The following is a 16,155-nucleotide window of genomic DNA, read 5'->3' on the forward strand; positions in this document are numbered from 1 at the left end:
TCATGGGTTTGGTCATTTTGTGCCATTCATCATTCTTTGTAAGAGGCAGGTTAGCTTTGACTTTTGGCGTGTTCGTATCTTAACAGTGCAGCATTTTGCGTGTCTCAGGAGAGGAAACTGACCTGCAAGTTTGCAAGGGAACAGCAATGTTATTTTATTTTTTATTCTGTTTATTGTTGAGTTAAAAGCTGGATTTGCACTCTGCTGCTTCTGCATAGTTAACGAAGGATTGGGTGGCTGACTGTTGACTGTTGTCTAGGTTTTAATCAGTCAGTGGAGCACCTTTTTTTTTTGCTGTCAAAATAGCAACACATCAGAAGTTTACCTAAACACACATCACTTCCAGACCACCACACCCATCAGTGTAGATTTATTCCTAAACTCTGACGCTATTTTAACAGCGTACGCACAAGACATGAAAATAGACTGTTGACAGGATGTAAGATAGCAACGAGCATCAAGACTCAGGACACTGTAAGTTTGATTTAAATTGTAATGGAAATCTTTGATTTGGCTATGATTGCACATGTCCACATTGCAATTATTGCTACTACTCTTATAAAGGATGTGTTAATCAACACCACACTTGAACATGTGATAATTTTACGTAAAGTTATATTTGTAGTGTTATATATACCATTATACCGCAGTTAGTTCCGACCCTGCTGTGTGATTGGCTGAGAAGCGTTCTATGAGTACCGTTATCAGCCGGTAATGCACTGTAATTGAAGCTCTCCATGTATTACAGTACTCCGCCACATACAGGTAACCTAGCAACGATGCAGCGCTTACAAGCCAAACAGCACAACTACAAACAGAGCAGCAATGGAACTATTTTAAATGGTTGTATTTTCTCCTCCTCTTTAACTCTTTCGTGCTATAACATGTAATATCGGCACTGCTGTGCTGATCTACAGTACTCAGCAGTGCTGATATTACACATTATAGCACAAATCTCGAGTGCATTATTGTATAAATTTATCTCTTAGCTCTTGAAACCTCCTTGCCAAAGTCACCGTCACCGACAGACTGCAGCTACTACTCTCAGGCCAGTGTCAGATGCCTCACCCTCCAGTCATGTTTATAATGGTTAGCTCAGGAATCTGGAGTCTCGTTATTAAAACACCACGTTTACACCTCACTTACTCCACTTCTACCCCACACATCACTGCTCAGATACACAATCTCTCTCAGAGGGGTGAGCAGCGGGCTGAATCAGGCTGAAGGTGAAGGTGAAGATGAGTAGTGGCTTCCTGTAGACTGGGACCAGTCTGACCAGTGAACAGATCATTAGAATTATAGGTACCACTTTAAAATAAGACTACCTTTATAAAGGGCTTATGAATGGTTTATAAAGGAGATTAATAATGGTTATTAATTAAGCTGCAAATACTTTAAAACACATTAATAATCAGTTATTAAATAAAAAAAAGAAATATGGATAGAAATGTGTATAACAGTGAGTTAAAAAACGGCAAAGTAGTGATTCCACACTCAATTCTACTGTCAAACCTCAGATCTTTCTTGTGTTTTCCATTAATCAGCATTAAACATGTCCTATTATTATATATTTGTAAGTATGTTTAACTCTTTACTATAAATTAAACGACTAAGCAAACAACAGATCACTGTTGCCTTTTCAATTCATGTGTTGTTAAGGCATTTACAACCTAATCAACAATACTTAATAATCTAATTAATAAACCAATTATAAACCCTTTATAAGGGTTATAAATTATTCTAAAGTGGTATCTGTTTATATTATGGGGAGGTTCCTCCAACTCCACTTATTAATTTAAAAGTTATTTGAAGAATTATTAAAATACAGGTTCTATAAGGAACTGAATGTGGCTTTTACTAAATGGACATTGAATCCAGTTTTCAGTCCTTGTTTTTATATAAAGTTAAGGGAACATTAAATGACTTTGATTGGCCGTGCAATGTCACATGTACCAACACTTTTAGTACTTTTTGTGTGTCATATAGAATATTTGCATTCTATGATATTTCTAAAAATTTAGACATGAATTATCTCAAGCGATGAAAAAAAAGTAAGAATACTGTTTTCTGTCTATAATGCACAAAAAACAAGACTCTAATATTTTATTTATATATATCTATAAAGGAAATAATTTCAATTAACTAAAATATCCATTTATTTATTTATTTATTTCCATTGCATTGGAAGTCTGTGTGTAATAAAGAGTAAAAACACGATTAAAAGTGTTTTAAATCATGTTAAATTAGTAAAAAAAAAAATAGCTGTTCCTTTGCCTCAATGGCTCTAGCACTACTGTTGTGCAGTGGGCGGAGCCAAGCTATTTCCTTTTCCATTTCCTTGTTTCAAGGCGTGAGAAAATTGACTGTACACAAGGTGTAAGATAGCGATGAGCATCAGGTCGTGCCTTGCAGAGTGTGTTATAAAGTTCGGATCACAGTTATATATAAAGCCTTGTGTATTTGAGTAAGAGATTACATCAGAACTGGAGTTTGCTAAACTGATGAATTACTGAACTGCAGAAATATGGGTGAGAATATATTGTGTGTGTGTGTGTGTGTGTGTGTGTGTGTGTGTGTGTGTGTGTGTGTGTGTGTTTGAAGCTGAAGTGAAAGTAAAGTGGTGGGTGGAGGACGGATGGTGTAGGATAAGGACTGCAGGTTCTGATATTGCACAGACATGTTTCACATTCCTGTCCTTCAGCAGAGCTCATAAATGCTTTTAATAAGCTCTTAATGTGAAGAGCTCCGCCCACCACTGCTCATGACTTAATCACACGGCCTGCTCCCAGCCCACTTTTACATTTCTGCACCAATCAGAGAGAAGCAGCAGTGAGATCTCACGCTCTTCATCATCTTCCACTTTCTGTATTAATATCATTCATTACTGGCTTCCTCTTTACATAAAAAAACGTCATTTCTGAGCTCATCTGTATATATTCAAAGTACTGAAGTACCAAAGTATTGCCAAATAGAGATAGGGAAGTGCATTTAAAAATACTCCGCAACAAATATCCTACGAATGAGAGAGTTGCAAATTTAAAAATATGTATAGTTGTATGTTTCTTTTGTCATTTTTTTATTGTTCCATCGTTTCCAATGCTGGCGAGACTTTGCTTCTTTCTTTTTAAAGAAAACCAACATGTCTGTGAATCTTAACCTTGGAGATGTAATTTGCTTTTTTTCCACACATTGACCTAGATATAGAGTATATTATTAATATTTTTATTTTATTAAGTAAATACTACATTCACTGATGTAAATACTTGTCCTCAATACCAATGTTTTTTTTTTACTAGACTTTACCTAACTTTTAAAATAATTTAGAATGGCTACAAATGAGAAATGTAAAAGAACTGTAAGAATTTGTGATCAACTCTCCTCTGGTTAATATATATTTCCCTCTTTCTTTCTTTCCTTTTCTCCCTTTTGTATATTTTCATGGTGTCTTCTATCCTTGTTTCTTGTATTTACCTTAAACTTTAAAGAATTAAAAAAATAACTCGAAATTATTAAACAAAAAAGTATCAAAGTATTGTGATATTTTGTTTGCCAATACTGTATCAACTCTGAAAAACAAAGCATAGATTTTCAAAGATTTATTTAGATGTAAAGATTGGTGTCAGACAGAGGTTGATTTAATGTTTTATTAGAATTTAAATAGAATATCATTAAAAAGTTACTTTATTTCAGTAATTCCATTCAAAATATAAAACTCATATATTATATAGATGGATTAAACACAGAGTGATCTATTTATTTTATTGTTGATGATTATGAAGTTTACAGCCAATGAAAACCCAAAAATCAGTGTCTCAGAAAACTTGAATATTATATAAGACCAATTGGTACTTTGTGGGCAGTGTGGGCAGTGTGGGCAGTGTGCCAAGTCCTGCTTGAAAATGAAATCCACATCTCATTAAAAGTTGTCAGCAGAGGAGAGAAGATTTTGTGGGAAAACAAAACTGCACTGACTTTAGACTAAAAAAAAATAAAACACAGTGGATCAACAGCAGCAGATATACCGTTAAGAGTCTCTGGACATGAATTATTCGTGGTTTTCACTGCAGTGTAACATCATTCATATGTAAATCACTCTGGATAAAAAATGTCGGCCAAATGCTGTAAATGTAACCGTCATAGATGTTCTAGGAACAGTACTGCCATATGCAAATGTTTGGACACCCTCAATTTAAATAGTTTCTGTTCTGTTTCTGAATAGAATTGCAGTGAGAACACACTAAGAAAAGTAAGTACAGATTTGTACTTAAAAGGGTACAAAGCTTGTCGCTGGGGCTGTACCTTTTATTGAGGTACAAAAAAGTACCTTTCAGTGAAAGTCCTTTTTTGTACCCATGTTTTTTGTGCCAGTAAAGATTATAAAAACTATAAACATTATGATCAACTAAATATGGCTCAAAAACTTGATGATCCACAATTGTCTGGCTTTCAAATAGAAAAATGTGCAATTAAAATATATATTGTTTATTAGTACAGTGATACAGAATGCTGAATGTACCCTTTGGCTGGTTAAATGGTACAAATTTGTACTTATTGCTGTTAGAAATTACTTTGTACTTCAGAGGGAACAAATCTGACCCTGTAAAGACCAATATTGTACCTTTGAGGGGACAATTATGAAGAGTGTACCTTCGAGTACAAAAAAGTACTCTTATCGTACCTCTGTTTTTTAGAGTGAATGAGCACAAGCCATCAAACCAAACTGAACTGCTTGAATTTTTTGCACCAGGAGTAAAGCAGTATAAAGTTCTCCAAAAGCAGTGTGTAAGACTGGTGGAGGAGAACATGATGCCAAGATGCATGAAAAAAAACTGTGATTAAAAACCAACCAGGGTTATTCCACCAAATATTGATTATTTCTGAACTCTTAAAACTTTATGAATATGAACTTGTTTTCTTTGCATTATTTGAGGTCTGAAAGTTCTGCATCTTTTTTGTTATTTCAGACATTTCTCATTTTCTGTAAATAAATGCTCTAAATGAGAATATTTTTATTTGGAATTTGGGAGAAATGTTGTCTGTAGTTTATAGAATAAAACAACAATGTTCATTTTACTCAAATATAAACCTATAAATAGCAAAATCAGAGAAACTGATTCAGAAACTGAAGTATATTTCCTGTATATATATATATAGCTGTATATACATTTATTTATTATGGAATGTTTAGTCCAGGCAGGCTTTAGTTATCTGTATTTACTCTTCTCAGAGGGAGAGAAGGGAAACACATCACTCCCCACAACATTCAGTTGAGCACAGAGCAATGAAATAGTCCCACGTCATCGTTAACATAGCCGAAATTTTCATAAAATGGAAATATGGAAATAACAGCACAACGGTTACGGCTAGAGAGTGTTGGGGGTGGATTGAGCATTGTCAGCTTTTACCAACATATTATGACAACAGTGTAACAGGTGATCCTTCAAACTAAATAAAAAAAATAAATATAATATTAAATCAAATCAAATCAAATCTGACTTGATTTGATTTGATTTGAAATATAATATTATATTATATATAGATATAATTAATGTATATAAATATAAATATAAAACTAAAGAGTCAGTACTGATATTGTCCATCTGCCTCCCATAAACTCTGATACTAAAGACTACACTAAAGACTCCAGCTCCCAGCATGCACTTACACCGGACCTTCCGGTCTCTGCTGATGGTGTTCTGAATCACCGAGCTTCTGATTACACACACCTGTCCTGTTTGTATGAATACCCCCCTGTTTCTGTTCCTCCTCGCCTGATATTGAATCTAGTTCCTAGCTCTTCTACCAAGCGTTTTTCTTTTGATTTCTGACTCATTTTTTTGTTTTTGACTACTCTTTTGCCTTGCCCTAGTACTGATTGTTTGTCATCGCTGACCCTTTTTTCAGTTTTAAACTACTCTTTTAACCTAGCCCTTTTACCAGTTTGGATCTCTTTTGTTTGACCCTTTTTGCCTGCTCTTTACTTGCTATGTTGTCATATATCGCTGCCATTTTGATGTCCAAGTGCTTAAAATCATATGTAATTAATTATTAAACAAACCAGAATATGTTTTATATTTCACATTCTTCAAACTAGCATTACCATTTTCTCGGGTCAGCTTTATGAGGTAGAGTCACCTGGAATTCAGGCTTTCAGTTAACAGCTGTGCTGAAATCATCAAGAGTAAATTATTTGAATTTTAAAGTATCTTTTAAATAACATATTTTTAGGAGTGTACCGCTGTGTTAGTGGGCTTTTTGCTGTTTTGCGTGATTTGAGGCATTTTTCAGTCCATCATCCTCCACATTAAGCTGCGAGTGTTTAATGGTTTAGTTGGAGAGGAGATAACTCGGCCTGGGAGTTATGTAATAATCTGGACTGAAGAGAAGCCTGAGCAGCCAGAGGCTAATCTGACTGGATTAACTCTGCTGGACAGTCCTGAGATTGCAGTTATTTAAGTGTCCTGTTATTTACAGTAGAGATCTGTTTTATATATGTCTTTAAATGTGTTTTGTGTTCGATCCACTAATCAGCTTTTCATTTTGCCTTGTTTATAAAGTCAGTTTTTTTTTTTTTTTTTTTAAAGATATATTTGTTTATTTGCATATCTGAGACTGAGCACATGAAACAAGCAACCTCACAGACCCTAAACACTTACAAAAAAATGACAAAAACGCACACTGAACAAAGGGGCTATAAATACTGTGCATGCGGGAAACAGGTACCACCTGGGAGTAGGTAACGAGGGGGCGGAGTTACAAAATGAACACAAGCGAAAACACTACAGACTCAGGCGGAGACATAGGAGGCACAAACAAGGCCACGTTTAGGGGAGCATTAACTAATAAATAAATAAATAAATAAATAAATAAAGCTTTGGTTGACTGCTACTGGGTTTTTCATCCATTTTGTCATTGCATAAATGATATAGCTTAAATATTATTTTGTCTTGCTTTTCAAAGTAAAACAATTACAAAAACACCAATTTTAACATCCAAGTAACAGTTTTAATAAACCAGCAAAGCACAATACATTTACCTCAGAATTGCAATTTTATTCATATATTTACCTCTGCAGTGCTATTCTAATCATACGTTTACCACAGCAGCGATTTCAAGTCACATGGGAGTCAGTTTTTAAATAAAAAAACAGCCGGTTTGTGAAGACAGTAAAGTTTTTAAGGTAATAAGCATGATGAGTGATTCTGAATGCTTTCTTTTATTTATTTTCAACATAAGTTCAATGTAAAAATGAACTGAACTTTGAAACCACAGCTAAAAAAAACCCTAACATTAGAGGAAACACTGCAATATGACTTAATATAATTTATTTTTTTTTTCACATAAAGTCATTTTAAAATATTTGCACAAATATTTTCGGTTGCCAAATATTCTGTGCATCCCTTTTTACTTCTCGTTTAGGGTTTTATAAATCGGATCCCACACGCTGAGATTGCGGGTTTGCCCTCGATAAGCGTTTCCTCCGTTTATTGGAAGGCCGGTAGGATTTCTGTTCACCTGAGAACAATACACTCTGGATTTCACTGCAGCACAAATGGCCTCCTGCCCCATAAACACCAGCGAGTGCATTATGTAATCAAGGTCAAGTAGTTAACAGAGTGGAGAGAGAGAGACTGAGGGGATTACAGCAGCAGCAGCGTCCTGAGTGGGGTAGTGTGTGTGTGTGTGTGTGTGTGTAGGAACTGGAAATGACCTAAACACAGCAGAGATGTGACCCACTGATTCAGAAACTCGTATGATATTTGTGATTGTGTGTCTTCTGAGTGTAATAAACATTTAAATACAGTGTATTACTGAACATCTCAGCTGTGCTGAATTTCAAGCATAAAAACCTACTGTTTCCTCAGAGCGAGCAGAGATGTTCACTTCATGCCACTCTAAGTTGAGTCTTTAGAATGAGTTAAATATTTACGGTAGTTTAGAGTTAAATATTGAGTTCAGTCTCTGGAGTTAAGTCCCAGATCAGACCCAGGTCTCTTGGAAAAAGGTCAAGTGTTGCATTTCTGGTGGATGAGTCTGAGTGAAGTCTTAGATCTCGGTTGTATGAGTCTAAGTTGAGTCTTGAACCTCTTCTGTCTTTGATTTAAGCCATTATTCTCTGATGTATGAGTCTGAGGTCAAGTCGCTAGTCTCTGATTTGAAACTGAGTCAAGTCTTGAGACTTGGAGTTGAATCCTAAGGCATGGAGTCGAGTCTTGAGTCTGGTGTGTAAGTCTGAGTCAAGTATTTAGTCTCTGATTTGAGTCTTAAGTCTCTATTGTGGAAATCTGGGTCAAGACTTTAGTCTCTGGTGCGTGGATCTGAGTCAAGTCTATAAGTTTGTCTTGCATTTTAAGTCTGGTGTGTGAGTCTGAGTCAAGTCAGACTTAAGTGTACATATGGTATGAGTGTACAATTCATTTTACATTATTTTATTATAAAACAATTTTCACACCTTTAAATCAGCAATATTATTAGGAACTTAGAAGGTCTCTTTAAAGCAAGGAGAGTATTGCAATATTATCTTATCTCGTCAGAAATCACTTATTTTAAAAGTACTGATTTCCTTTGCATGTCTATTTTTTCCTTTTATCAGAAACTCCAGGGTGTTTGTGAAATTGTTTTATTTGTATTTATACAATTATGCATGGCTATCAGATTCTCCTCTTCATAAACAGCAGGGAAAAATAAAAAATGATGTAATAACAGAGGCAGGTCTGAGGAGGCCAGACCCACTTATAACTGATTGGGCAGCATTGATTGGTTATTTCTCGGGGGGGCCGGACTGAGAGACTGCTGTCCTTTATTTTTGGACAGTCAGCACTAAACTGAGAACAGCCAGCAGAAGTGCTGTGCTGATGTTCTCCTCAGTCAGACTAATATTCCTAGAAGTCTGTCTGATCGATTGGTGTTAGAGTTGGGTTTTGAGTTGCAGCGTTTTGAGAAAATTGCAGAAGCATAGCTTTTTGATGTTTGGAGTTATTGAGTTTTACAGTGCGATGGGCAGGACAGGTATGCAGCATCTGATTTAACCCAGCGTGGGGTAAATATTTGGGATTCTGGAGATCAGACAGTCAGCTGATTCCTCTCATCACTGACTGAACTCTAAACTGAAGGTCATGGAAGTTCAGTGCTGAAGCTGCTGATGTGGATCTGATTTGAGTTCAGCATTGGCAAGTTAAAAGTCATGGTATAGCAGTATGTCGCTGATGTATAAATCTGAGTTGAGTCTTGTGTCTCCATGTCCTTTGTGGTATGAGTCTAAATCAAGTCTTGAGCCTCTAATGTATGAATCTGAGTCAAGTCTTAAGTCCTGTCCTGAGTCTTTGGGTCATGAGTCTGAGTAAAGTCTTAGGTCTCTCATATATGATGTATAATTTAAGTCTTGTCTCTCCAAGTCTTGTCCTGAGTCTTTGTGATATAAATCTAAATCAAATTATGGGTATATAATGTATAAATCTGAATTGGGTTTTGAGTCACCAAGTTCTGTTCTGAGTCTTTGGGTTATGATTCTAACTTGAGTCCTAAGTCTCTATGGTATGAGTCTAAAGTCTTGAGCCAGAGTTATTGCACCAAATATTGATTTCTGAACTCTTAAAACTTTGCATTATTTGAGATCTGAAAGCTCTGCGTCTTTTTTGTTTGGCATTTCAGCCATTTTTCCTTTTCTGCAAAAAATGCTCTAAATGAGAATATTTTTGTTTGGAATTTGGGAGAAATGTTGTCTGTAGTTTATAGAATAAAACAACAATGTTCATTTTACTCAAACATAAACCTATAAATAGCAAAATCAGAGAAACTGATTCAGAAACTGACGTACAGGTGGTTCGTACAGGTTCTTTAGTGTATCATCTCTGTCCAATGAAAAACAAGTACAGACAAACTGTCCCTTACACTGTGCAAAAAAAATATTTATGAACAAACCAATAGAAATATTTAATTTTACTTAATTTTACATTGACTTCCATTGAGTTTAGAAGTTTAGAAGGTTTTTTATCTCTCCTGTAAATTGGCTTTTTTGGAGATTCATTAAAGATTTATTGGAGATTGATTGTTTTTGATTGGACAGTGGTGATATGTAGATGTCCAGTCAGGCTGTCGGCTAATAGTGAGCGTCTCGCTCTGGCTGGAGATCCAAGCAAACAGGGGTTATAATTAACCACGGCGGGATAAGAGGATTTCTCCTCCCCGCTCCAACCAGCCGGCCAACCAGCAGAGAGAGAGAGAGAGAGAGAGGGAGGGGGGGATGATGATGATGATGAAGAGCAGGAGGAGGAGGAGGGGCAGTGTGTGTTCTTGGCAGCAGCAGTATTGTTCGGCATCTCTGTCGGACAGCAGCAGAGGCAGCAGCACACTCCACCTGCCCTCAGCAGGCAGGAGGGGCAACAGCCCCCCACCCAAACCACCACTGACCAGCCACTGACCACCAGGACTAACTGACCCCCAGCCTACAGACATGGCCAGCCAGCAGGACTCGGGCTTCTTCGAGATCAGCATCAAGTCCCTGCTGAAATCCTGGAGCGGCAGTGAGTCTTTACAGCTCTCAAACTCACACACTGTACCTGCGTTTATTGTTATTATAACTGATCAGGACTTATCTGCACTGTTATAGGTAAACACTAGTACCTGGCACAGATAGTACATGGAAAACTAGTGTTTTAAGAGTGCATGTAAACATGCAAAAGCTTAGTGCTTTATTATATAATATCTCAATATTTCAGAGAGCACTTCAGTTTCTGAATCAGTTTCTCTGATTTTGCTATTTATAGGTTTATGTTTGAGTAAAATGAACATTGTTGTTTTATTCTATAAACTACAGACAACATTTCTCCCAAATTTCAAATAAAAATATTCTCATTTAGAGCATTTATTTACAGAAAATGAGAAATGACTGAAATAACAAAAAAGACGTAGAACTTTCAGACCTCAAATAATGCAAAGAAAACAAGTTCATATTCATAAAGTTTTAAGAGTTCAGAAATAATCAATATTTGGTGGAATAACCCTGGTGGTTTTTAATCACAGTTTTAATTTCATGCATCTTGGCATCATGTTCTCCTCCACCAGTCTTACACACTGCTTTTGGATAACTTTATGCTGCTTTACTCCTGGTGTAAAATTATACAGAGGAAGAAAAAAATATACAGTATTAATTAAGTTAAAGATTGAGTTTATGGTTTATGTTTATGAATCTTGATGTATGACCTGTGCATCAGGGCAGGTGAGGTGGGGTGGGCAAGTGAGGTGCGCAGGTGAGGGTGGGCAGGTGATTTGGTCAGGTGAGGTGTGCAGGTGAGCACTATATACAGAGCTCGGTTAACCTGTGTAAAAGTGCAGCTCAGGAGATCTCAGTCTGAGGAACGTCCTCCTGCTCCAGATCCTGATGTACTCGTGATGTTTCAGTGTGTTGGCGTGGTGTTGTGGTGGTGGTGGGGGTCCCGTGCTCTTTTGACCCCCAGCTCGGCGGGGGCTCCGTATCTCCGGTGCTCTGCGGGACGGGGGGAGATATTTAAATAGCTCCTGTTCCGTTCAGGGACTGGGTAATAGGATTAGGTTTATTGCTGTGTGATCTGAGCTCCTCGCTGAGGGACGGGATTCTTATATCACACGTTTTACTGAGCAGATCAGTGATGAGAGTATCTGTGCAGTTTAACACAGAAAACTGAGAAAAAAGCTTTTAAAGATTTTACATAATGCAGGGATTTATCATCATGTTCATATTCAGTCACTTTACACTTACTGACATACTGACTCTATCTGTCTATCTGTCTGTCTGTCTGTCTGTCTGTCTGTCAATCTATCATCCATCTGTCAATTTGTCCATCTCTGTCTGTCCATTAGACCATATGTCTGTTCAACTATCTGTATTTATTTCTGTCTGTCTAACAATCTATCTATCTATCTATCTATCTATCTATCTATCTATCTATCTATCTATCTATCTATCTATCTATCTATCTATCTATCTATCTATCTATCTATCTTTGTCTGTGTGTCTGCTTGTCCACCAATCTACCTACTTTATCATGTCTTTCTGTTTACCTGTCTGTCTGTCCATCAGACTATCCATTCATCCATCCCTTTGACTGTCTGTGCATCCATCCATCCATTCAATAATGCATCATATTTATCTATCCATGTCTATCTCTCTATTTGTCTCTGCCTGCCTGTATATCCGCCTTTCTGTTGAGCTATCTGTCTATCTGTCTTTTTTCTGTCCATTAGACAATCTAATCATCCATCTCTCTGTCTGTCTATCTATCTGACTGTCTGTCAGTACATCCATCCATTCATTTATTTATTCATCTATCTATTTATCTGTCCTTGTCTGTCTCCATATTCCTTTCTTTGCATCTGTCCGCCCAATATGTCTGTCCTTTAATCTGTCTTTTTCTGTTTATCTGTCTGTCTGTCCATCCATCCACTGATCCATTCATCTATTCATCTTTCTGTCTGTGTCTCTTTCTATTATAGATGTAAAGACCTTGGTCTAGACATGTAGTAATTTCTTAGGGTAGAAACTTTACAGTATATGAACTTCTTTAAAGTCTTTTCAGGAAACTAAATCTTTTTTTTTTTTAAATACACTCTTTGTGTAAAATGGATAAAATTGTATTTATATCTATTAAACTCTTGTGTTGGATGTTGGACGCTACAGTGGACGGGGGCGTGGCCGTCAGGTTTTGTGGGTATTTCTTTATTATTCTCTGGAGCTGTAGGGACACAGATTGCTCCAGACAGCAGCAGCAGCAGCTCACCAGTCTCCCTCTCCACCAATCAGCTGCGAGGGATGGTCAGGCCTCAGCCAGTCAGGACTCGGCGGGTGGTGTGGAACTTGTTGAGCGTTGTGCTGCTGCTGCTGCTGCTGGTGTCTGACGCTGACCCAGAAACAGAACAGTCCCTCTGTGTGCGGCGGAGCTGATTCTTAAAAACTGAGAAAGGCCTGATGTTTGGGTGCAGCTGGAGGAGCTGGATGCTTTTTATATCATCTGTGAGAAATAAAAGCAGATATCATAGCTGAACTTTACCATATATTAGTGTATCTTGTATCTAAAGTGTTTTAAGTGTTTATTTTCTTTTATTGTTGATGATTATTAGAATATTAAATCCTAAAAATCTGTGTCTTAGAAAATTTGAATATGACAGTATATAAGACCAATTAATACTTTTTGTTACAGTGTGGGCAGTGTGCCAAGTCCTGCTGGAAAATGAAATCTGCATCTTCATAAACGTTTTTCTCAGGAGAGGGAAGCCGTAAGATATGAAGTGCTGTAAGATTTTGTGGGAAAACAAAACTGCACTGACTTTAGACTTGATAATAAAACACAGTGGATCAACACCAGCAGATGACAGACATCACTCTCCAAACCATCACTGATTGGTGGAAACTTCACACTAGTTCTCAAGCAGTTTGGACTGTGTGTCTCTCCACTCTTCCTCCAGATCCTTGATTCTATTGTTTTGTTTAATGTCCCACACGTTATAGTCATGGCTGATCTGTTTAAGTTTCTATTACTTGTTTGTAGATTCAGTGCAGATCTAAGGAAGTAAACTTTAGACACCGGACATGTCTCATCTTAATAACTAAGTGAAATTAGTATTACGTGAACTAGATTTTACTGAGCTGCTCATTTAAGGTAGTGCTGTTTCTCTTTTGCCCCAGATGATCTCCCTGTTTCTCTGAATCGGTCAGACCATTAAAAACATTTTTCAATATTTTTCAGCCTGATTCTTTAATCCCTCCATTTTAGACTGAGGTATAATCTCTGTCTATCTATGTCTGTTTTCTCTCTTTCTCTCTCTCTCTCTCTCTCTCTCAAAGTCAAATGGTTGAGAACAGGCTTGGCTGCGGGTGTGTCTCAATTGCGTAGTGACTACTAATAATAGTTTTTGAAACTAGTTTTCGAGTATATAGTATATAATTTGGATAAATATTGATCGGGAGAATCGCTGGTTTAAATCATGCTTATGCATCTTGCCATCAGCTGCCGGAGCCCCGAGAGAGCACAGTTGTTCTTGCTCTCTCTGGGTGGGTACAGTACAGTAGATGGCGCTCTCCCTTCCCCCTCATCACTCCTAGGGTGATGTGGATCAGCACAAGGCTGCGTCTGTGAGCTGATGTATCAGAACCGAGTCGCTGTAGGCGTTTTCCTCCGAGCGTTAGCGCTGTGATGATGCTACTCGGCAATGCTACAGCATCAGCAGCAGCTCAAAAAGAGGCGGAGTCTGACTTCACATGTATCAGAGGAGGCGTGTGCTGGGTAATCTGCAGTGTAAATTGGGGAGAAAAATGGAGATAAAATACTGTATACAGTATATATTAGTGTGAAGTACACAGTTGGGACTTCCTGTAAGTGTGTGAAGCGTGTTTTTATCACAGGCTCAGGGGTTTGGTGTTGTCAGTGGATGTTTGAAGGTCTTAATGTGGAACAATAGTCGAGTTTCTTCCTGCCAGAACTGCACAGAGCTTTCACCTGTCTGTTTTCAGCAACTTCTCATCTCTTTATTAGCACCTTACTCTGTTACCGGACTCATAATGGATGCCTGTGGATGTTGTGGAAGAGTGTGTGTGTGTGTTTTGTGGGATGAAGGACATCTGCAGTTTACTAATAGAGATGGTGATTGTTCTGTAGATTCTCAGGTTTTCGTTGTGTTCTCACTTCAACACACACACACACACACACACACACAGGTTGTTGAAATTTGGGGGTCATATCTAGAGCTTCATAAATGTTGTGTTTGTTTTTGCATCAGAAATGACATAATAAATAATTATTTAAAGATAAGTAATAAAAATTAAACTATATCTCTGGAAAAAAGAAGAGAGCACCTAAAAATTATGAGTTTATTTGATTTTACCAAATTAAAAACCTCTGGAATATAATCAAGAGGAAGATGGATGATCACAAACCATCAAACCACCAAACTGAACTGCTTGAATTTTTGCCCCAGGAGTAAAGCAGCATAAAGTTATCCAAAAGCAGTGTGTAAGACTGGTGGAGGAGAACATGATGCCAAGATGCATAAAATACTGTAATTAAACACCAGGGTTATTCCACCAAATATTGATTATTTCTGGACTCTTAAAACTTTATGAATATGAACTTGTTTTCTTTGCATTATTTGAGGTCTGAAAGCTCTGCATTTTTTTGTTATTTCAGCCATTTCTCATTTTCTGTAAATAAATGCTCTAAATTAGAATATTTTTATTTGTAATTTGGGAGAAATGTTGGCTGTAGTTTATAGAATAAAACAACAATGTTCATTTTACTCAAACATAAACCTATAAATATTTTTTCAAGATAGGGGTTTTATTGAACGATGAGAAGCCGGAATGAAAACAAGCTGAAATGAAATAGGAGTAACGCGGCTATTTTTAAAATGTAAAGATTAGATTACTTAACACCTCTGGTCCACAATTTGGTAGAAACTCAGATTTGGGGTTCTTTTCTTGCTGTGTGAACATTAACTGTGTTTATATGGAGGTTGAGTACAGTCCTACACTAGCTCTATTCACAGAGCAGGAGGGTTTTTTAAGGAGTGTGTTTTCCCATGCTCGTACTTTGGTCCCTGAAGCCGGAAGCTAGGCTAACACAACTTGGTTTGTTTAATTGTGTGTGTGTGTGTGTTCTGTGGTCCTCTGGGAGCAGCTCCATTCTAAGAGTCTCTTCACTGAATGCTGATGTAATGCTCGGTTTGAGTCAGCCTCTTGTTTGCAGAATCACATGTAGCGTCTCGGCCTGGTGTAGTCATACACACACACACACACACACACACACACATATAAGCAGGAAGTCAGCAATCAAGTTATTCTAAATTCTTCTGTCCAAATTGTAGGTGATTTTTGCTATATTTAAGTCTTGCTTTACTCATTTTAAGACTTTGCAATTTCTTTTTTTTTTAGGAAATCTTATTAAGAAAAATGTGCTTACCCCATTAGGATATTTTTTTGCTTAATATAAGCATATATCCCTTAATCTACATAGCATATTTTATTAGACTATATTGTCAGTGCGCCTTATAATCCGGTGGATTTTATGTAGCATGTATTATAAGAGATAGGTTGTATGAAGCAGTAAAGTCACTCCACTAAAGTACAGTGTTATAAGTTTCTCCAGCACTAAGGCTGGGTGCAGCAGCATTAGCATTAGCCGCTAA

At 37.2% G+C, this 16,155-nt stretch overlaps 1 protein-coding gene across 7 annotated transcripts in view; it reads left to right on the top strand.

The window, feature by feature from the left end:
* frya (furry homolog a (Drosophila)) overlaps positions 1 to 16,155 on the top strand; it is a 117,236-nt gene that overhangs the window by 11,769 nt on the left and 89,312 nt on the right. For 2 of the 7 annotated variants that reach the window (XM_049467259.1, XM_049467261.1), the window contains exon 1: positions 10,302 to 10,523. The exons of the other annotated variants lie outside the window; for them this stretch is intronic. In XM_049467259.1, coding sequence (XP_049323216.1) covers positions 10,454 to 10,523 — 70 coding nt within the window. In that variant the 5' untranslated portion in view covers positions 10,302 to 10,453. Of the gene's footprint in view, positions 1 to 10,301; positions 10,524 to 16,155 lie in introns of those variants that run through there. 7 annotated transcript variants of the gene reach the window in all.

This window comes from Astyanax mexicanus, chromosome 18 (assembly GCF_023375975.1).
Source record: "Astyanax mexicanus isolate ESR-SI-001 chromosome 18, AstMex3_surface, whole genome shotgun sequence".
In the NCBI taxonomy this organism is placed as follows: domain Eukaryota; kingdom Metazoa; phylum Chordata; class Actinopteri; order Characiformes; family Acestrorhamphidae; genus Astyanax; species Astyanax mexicanus.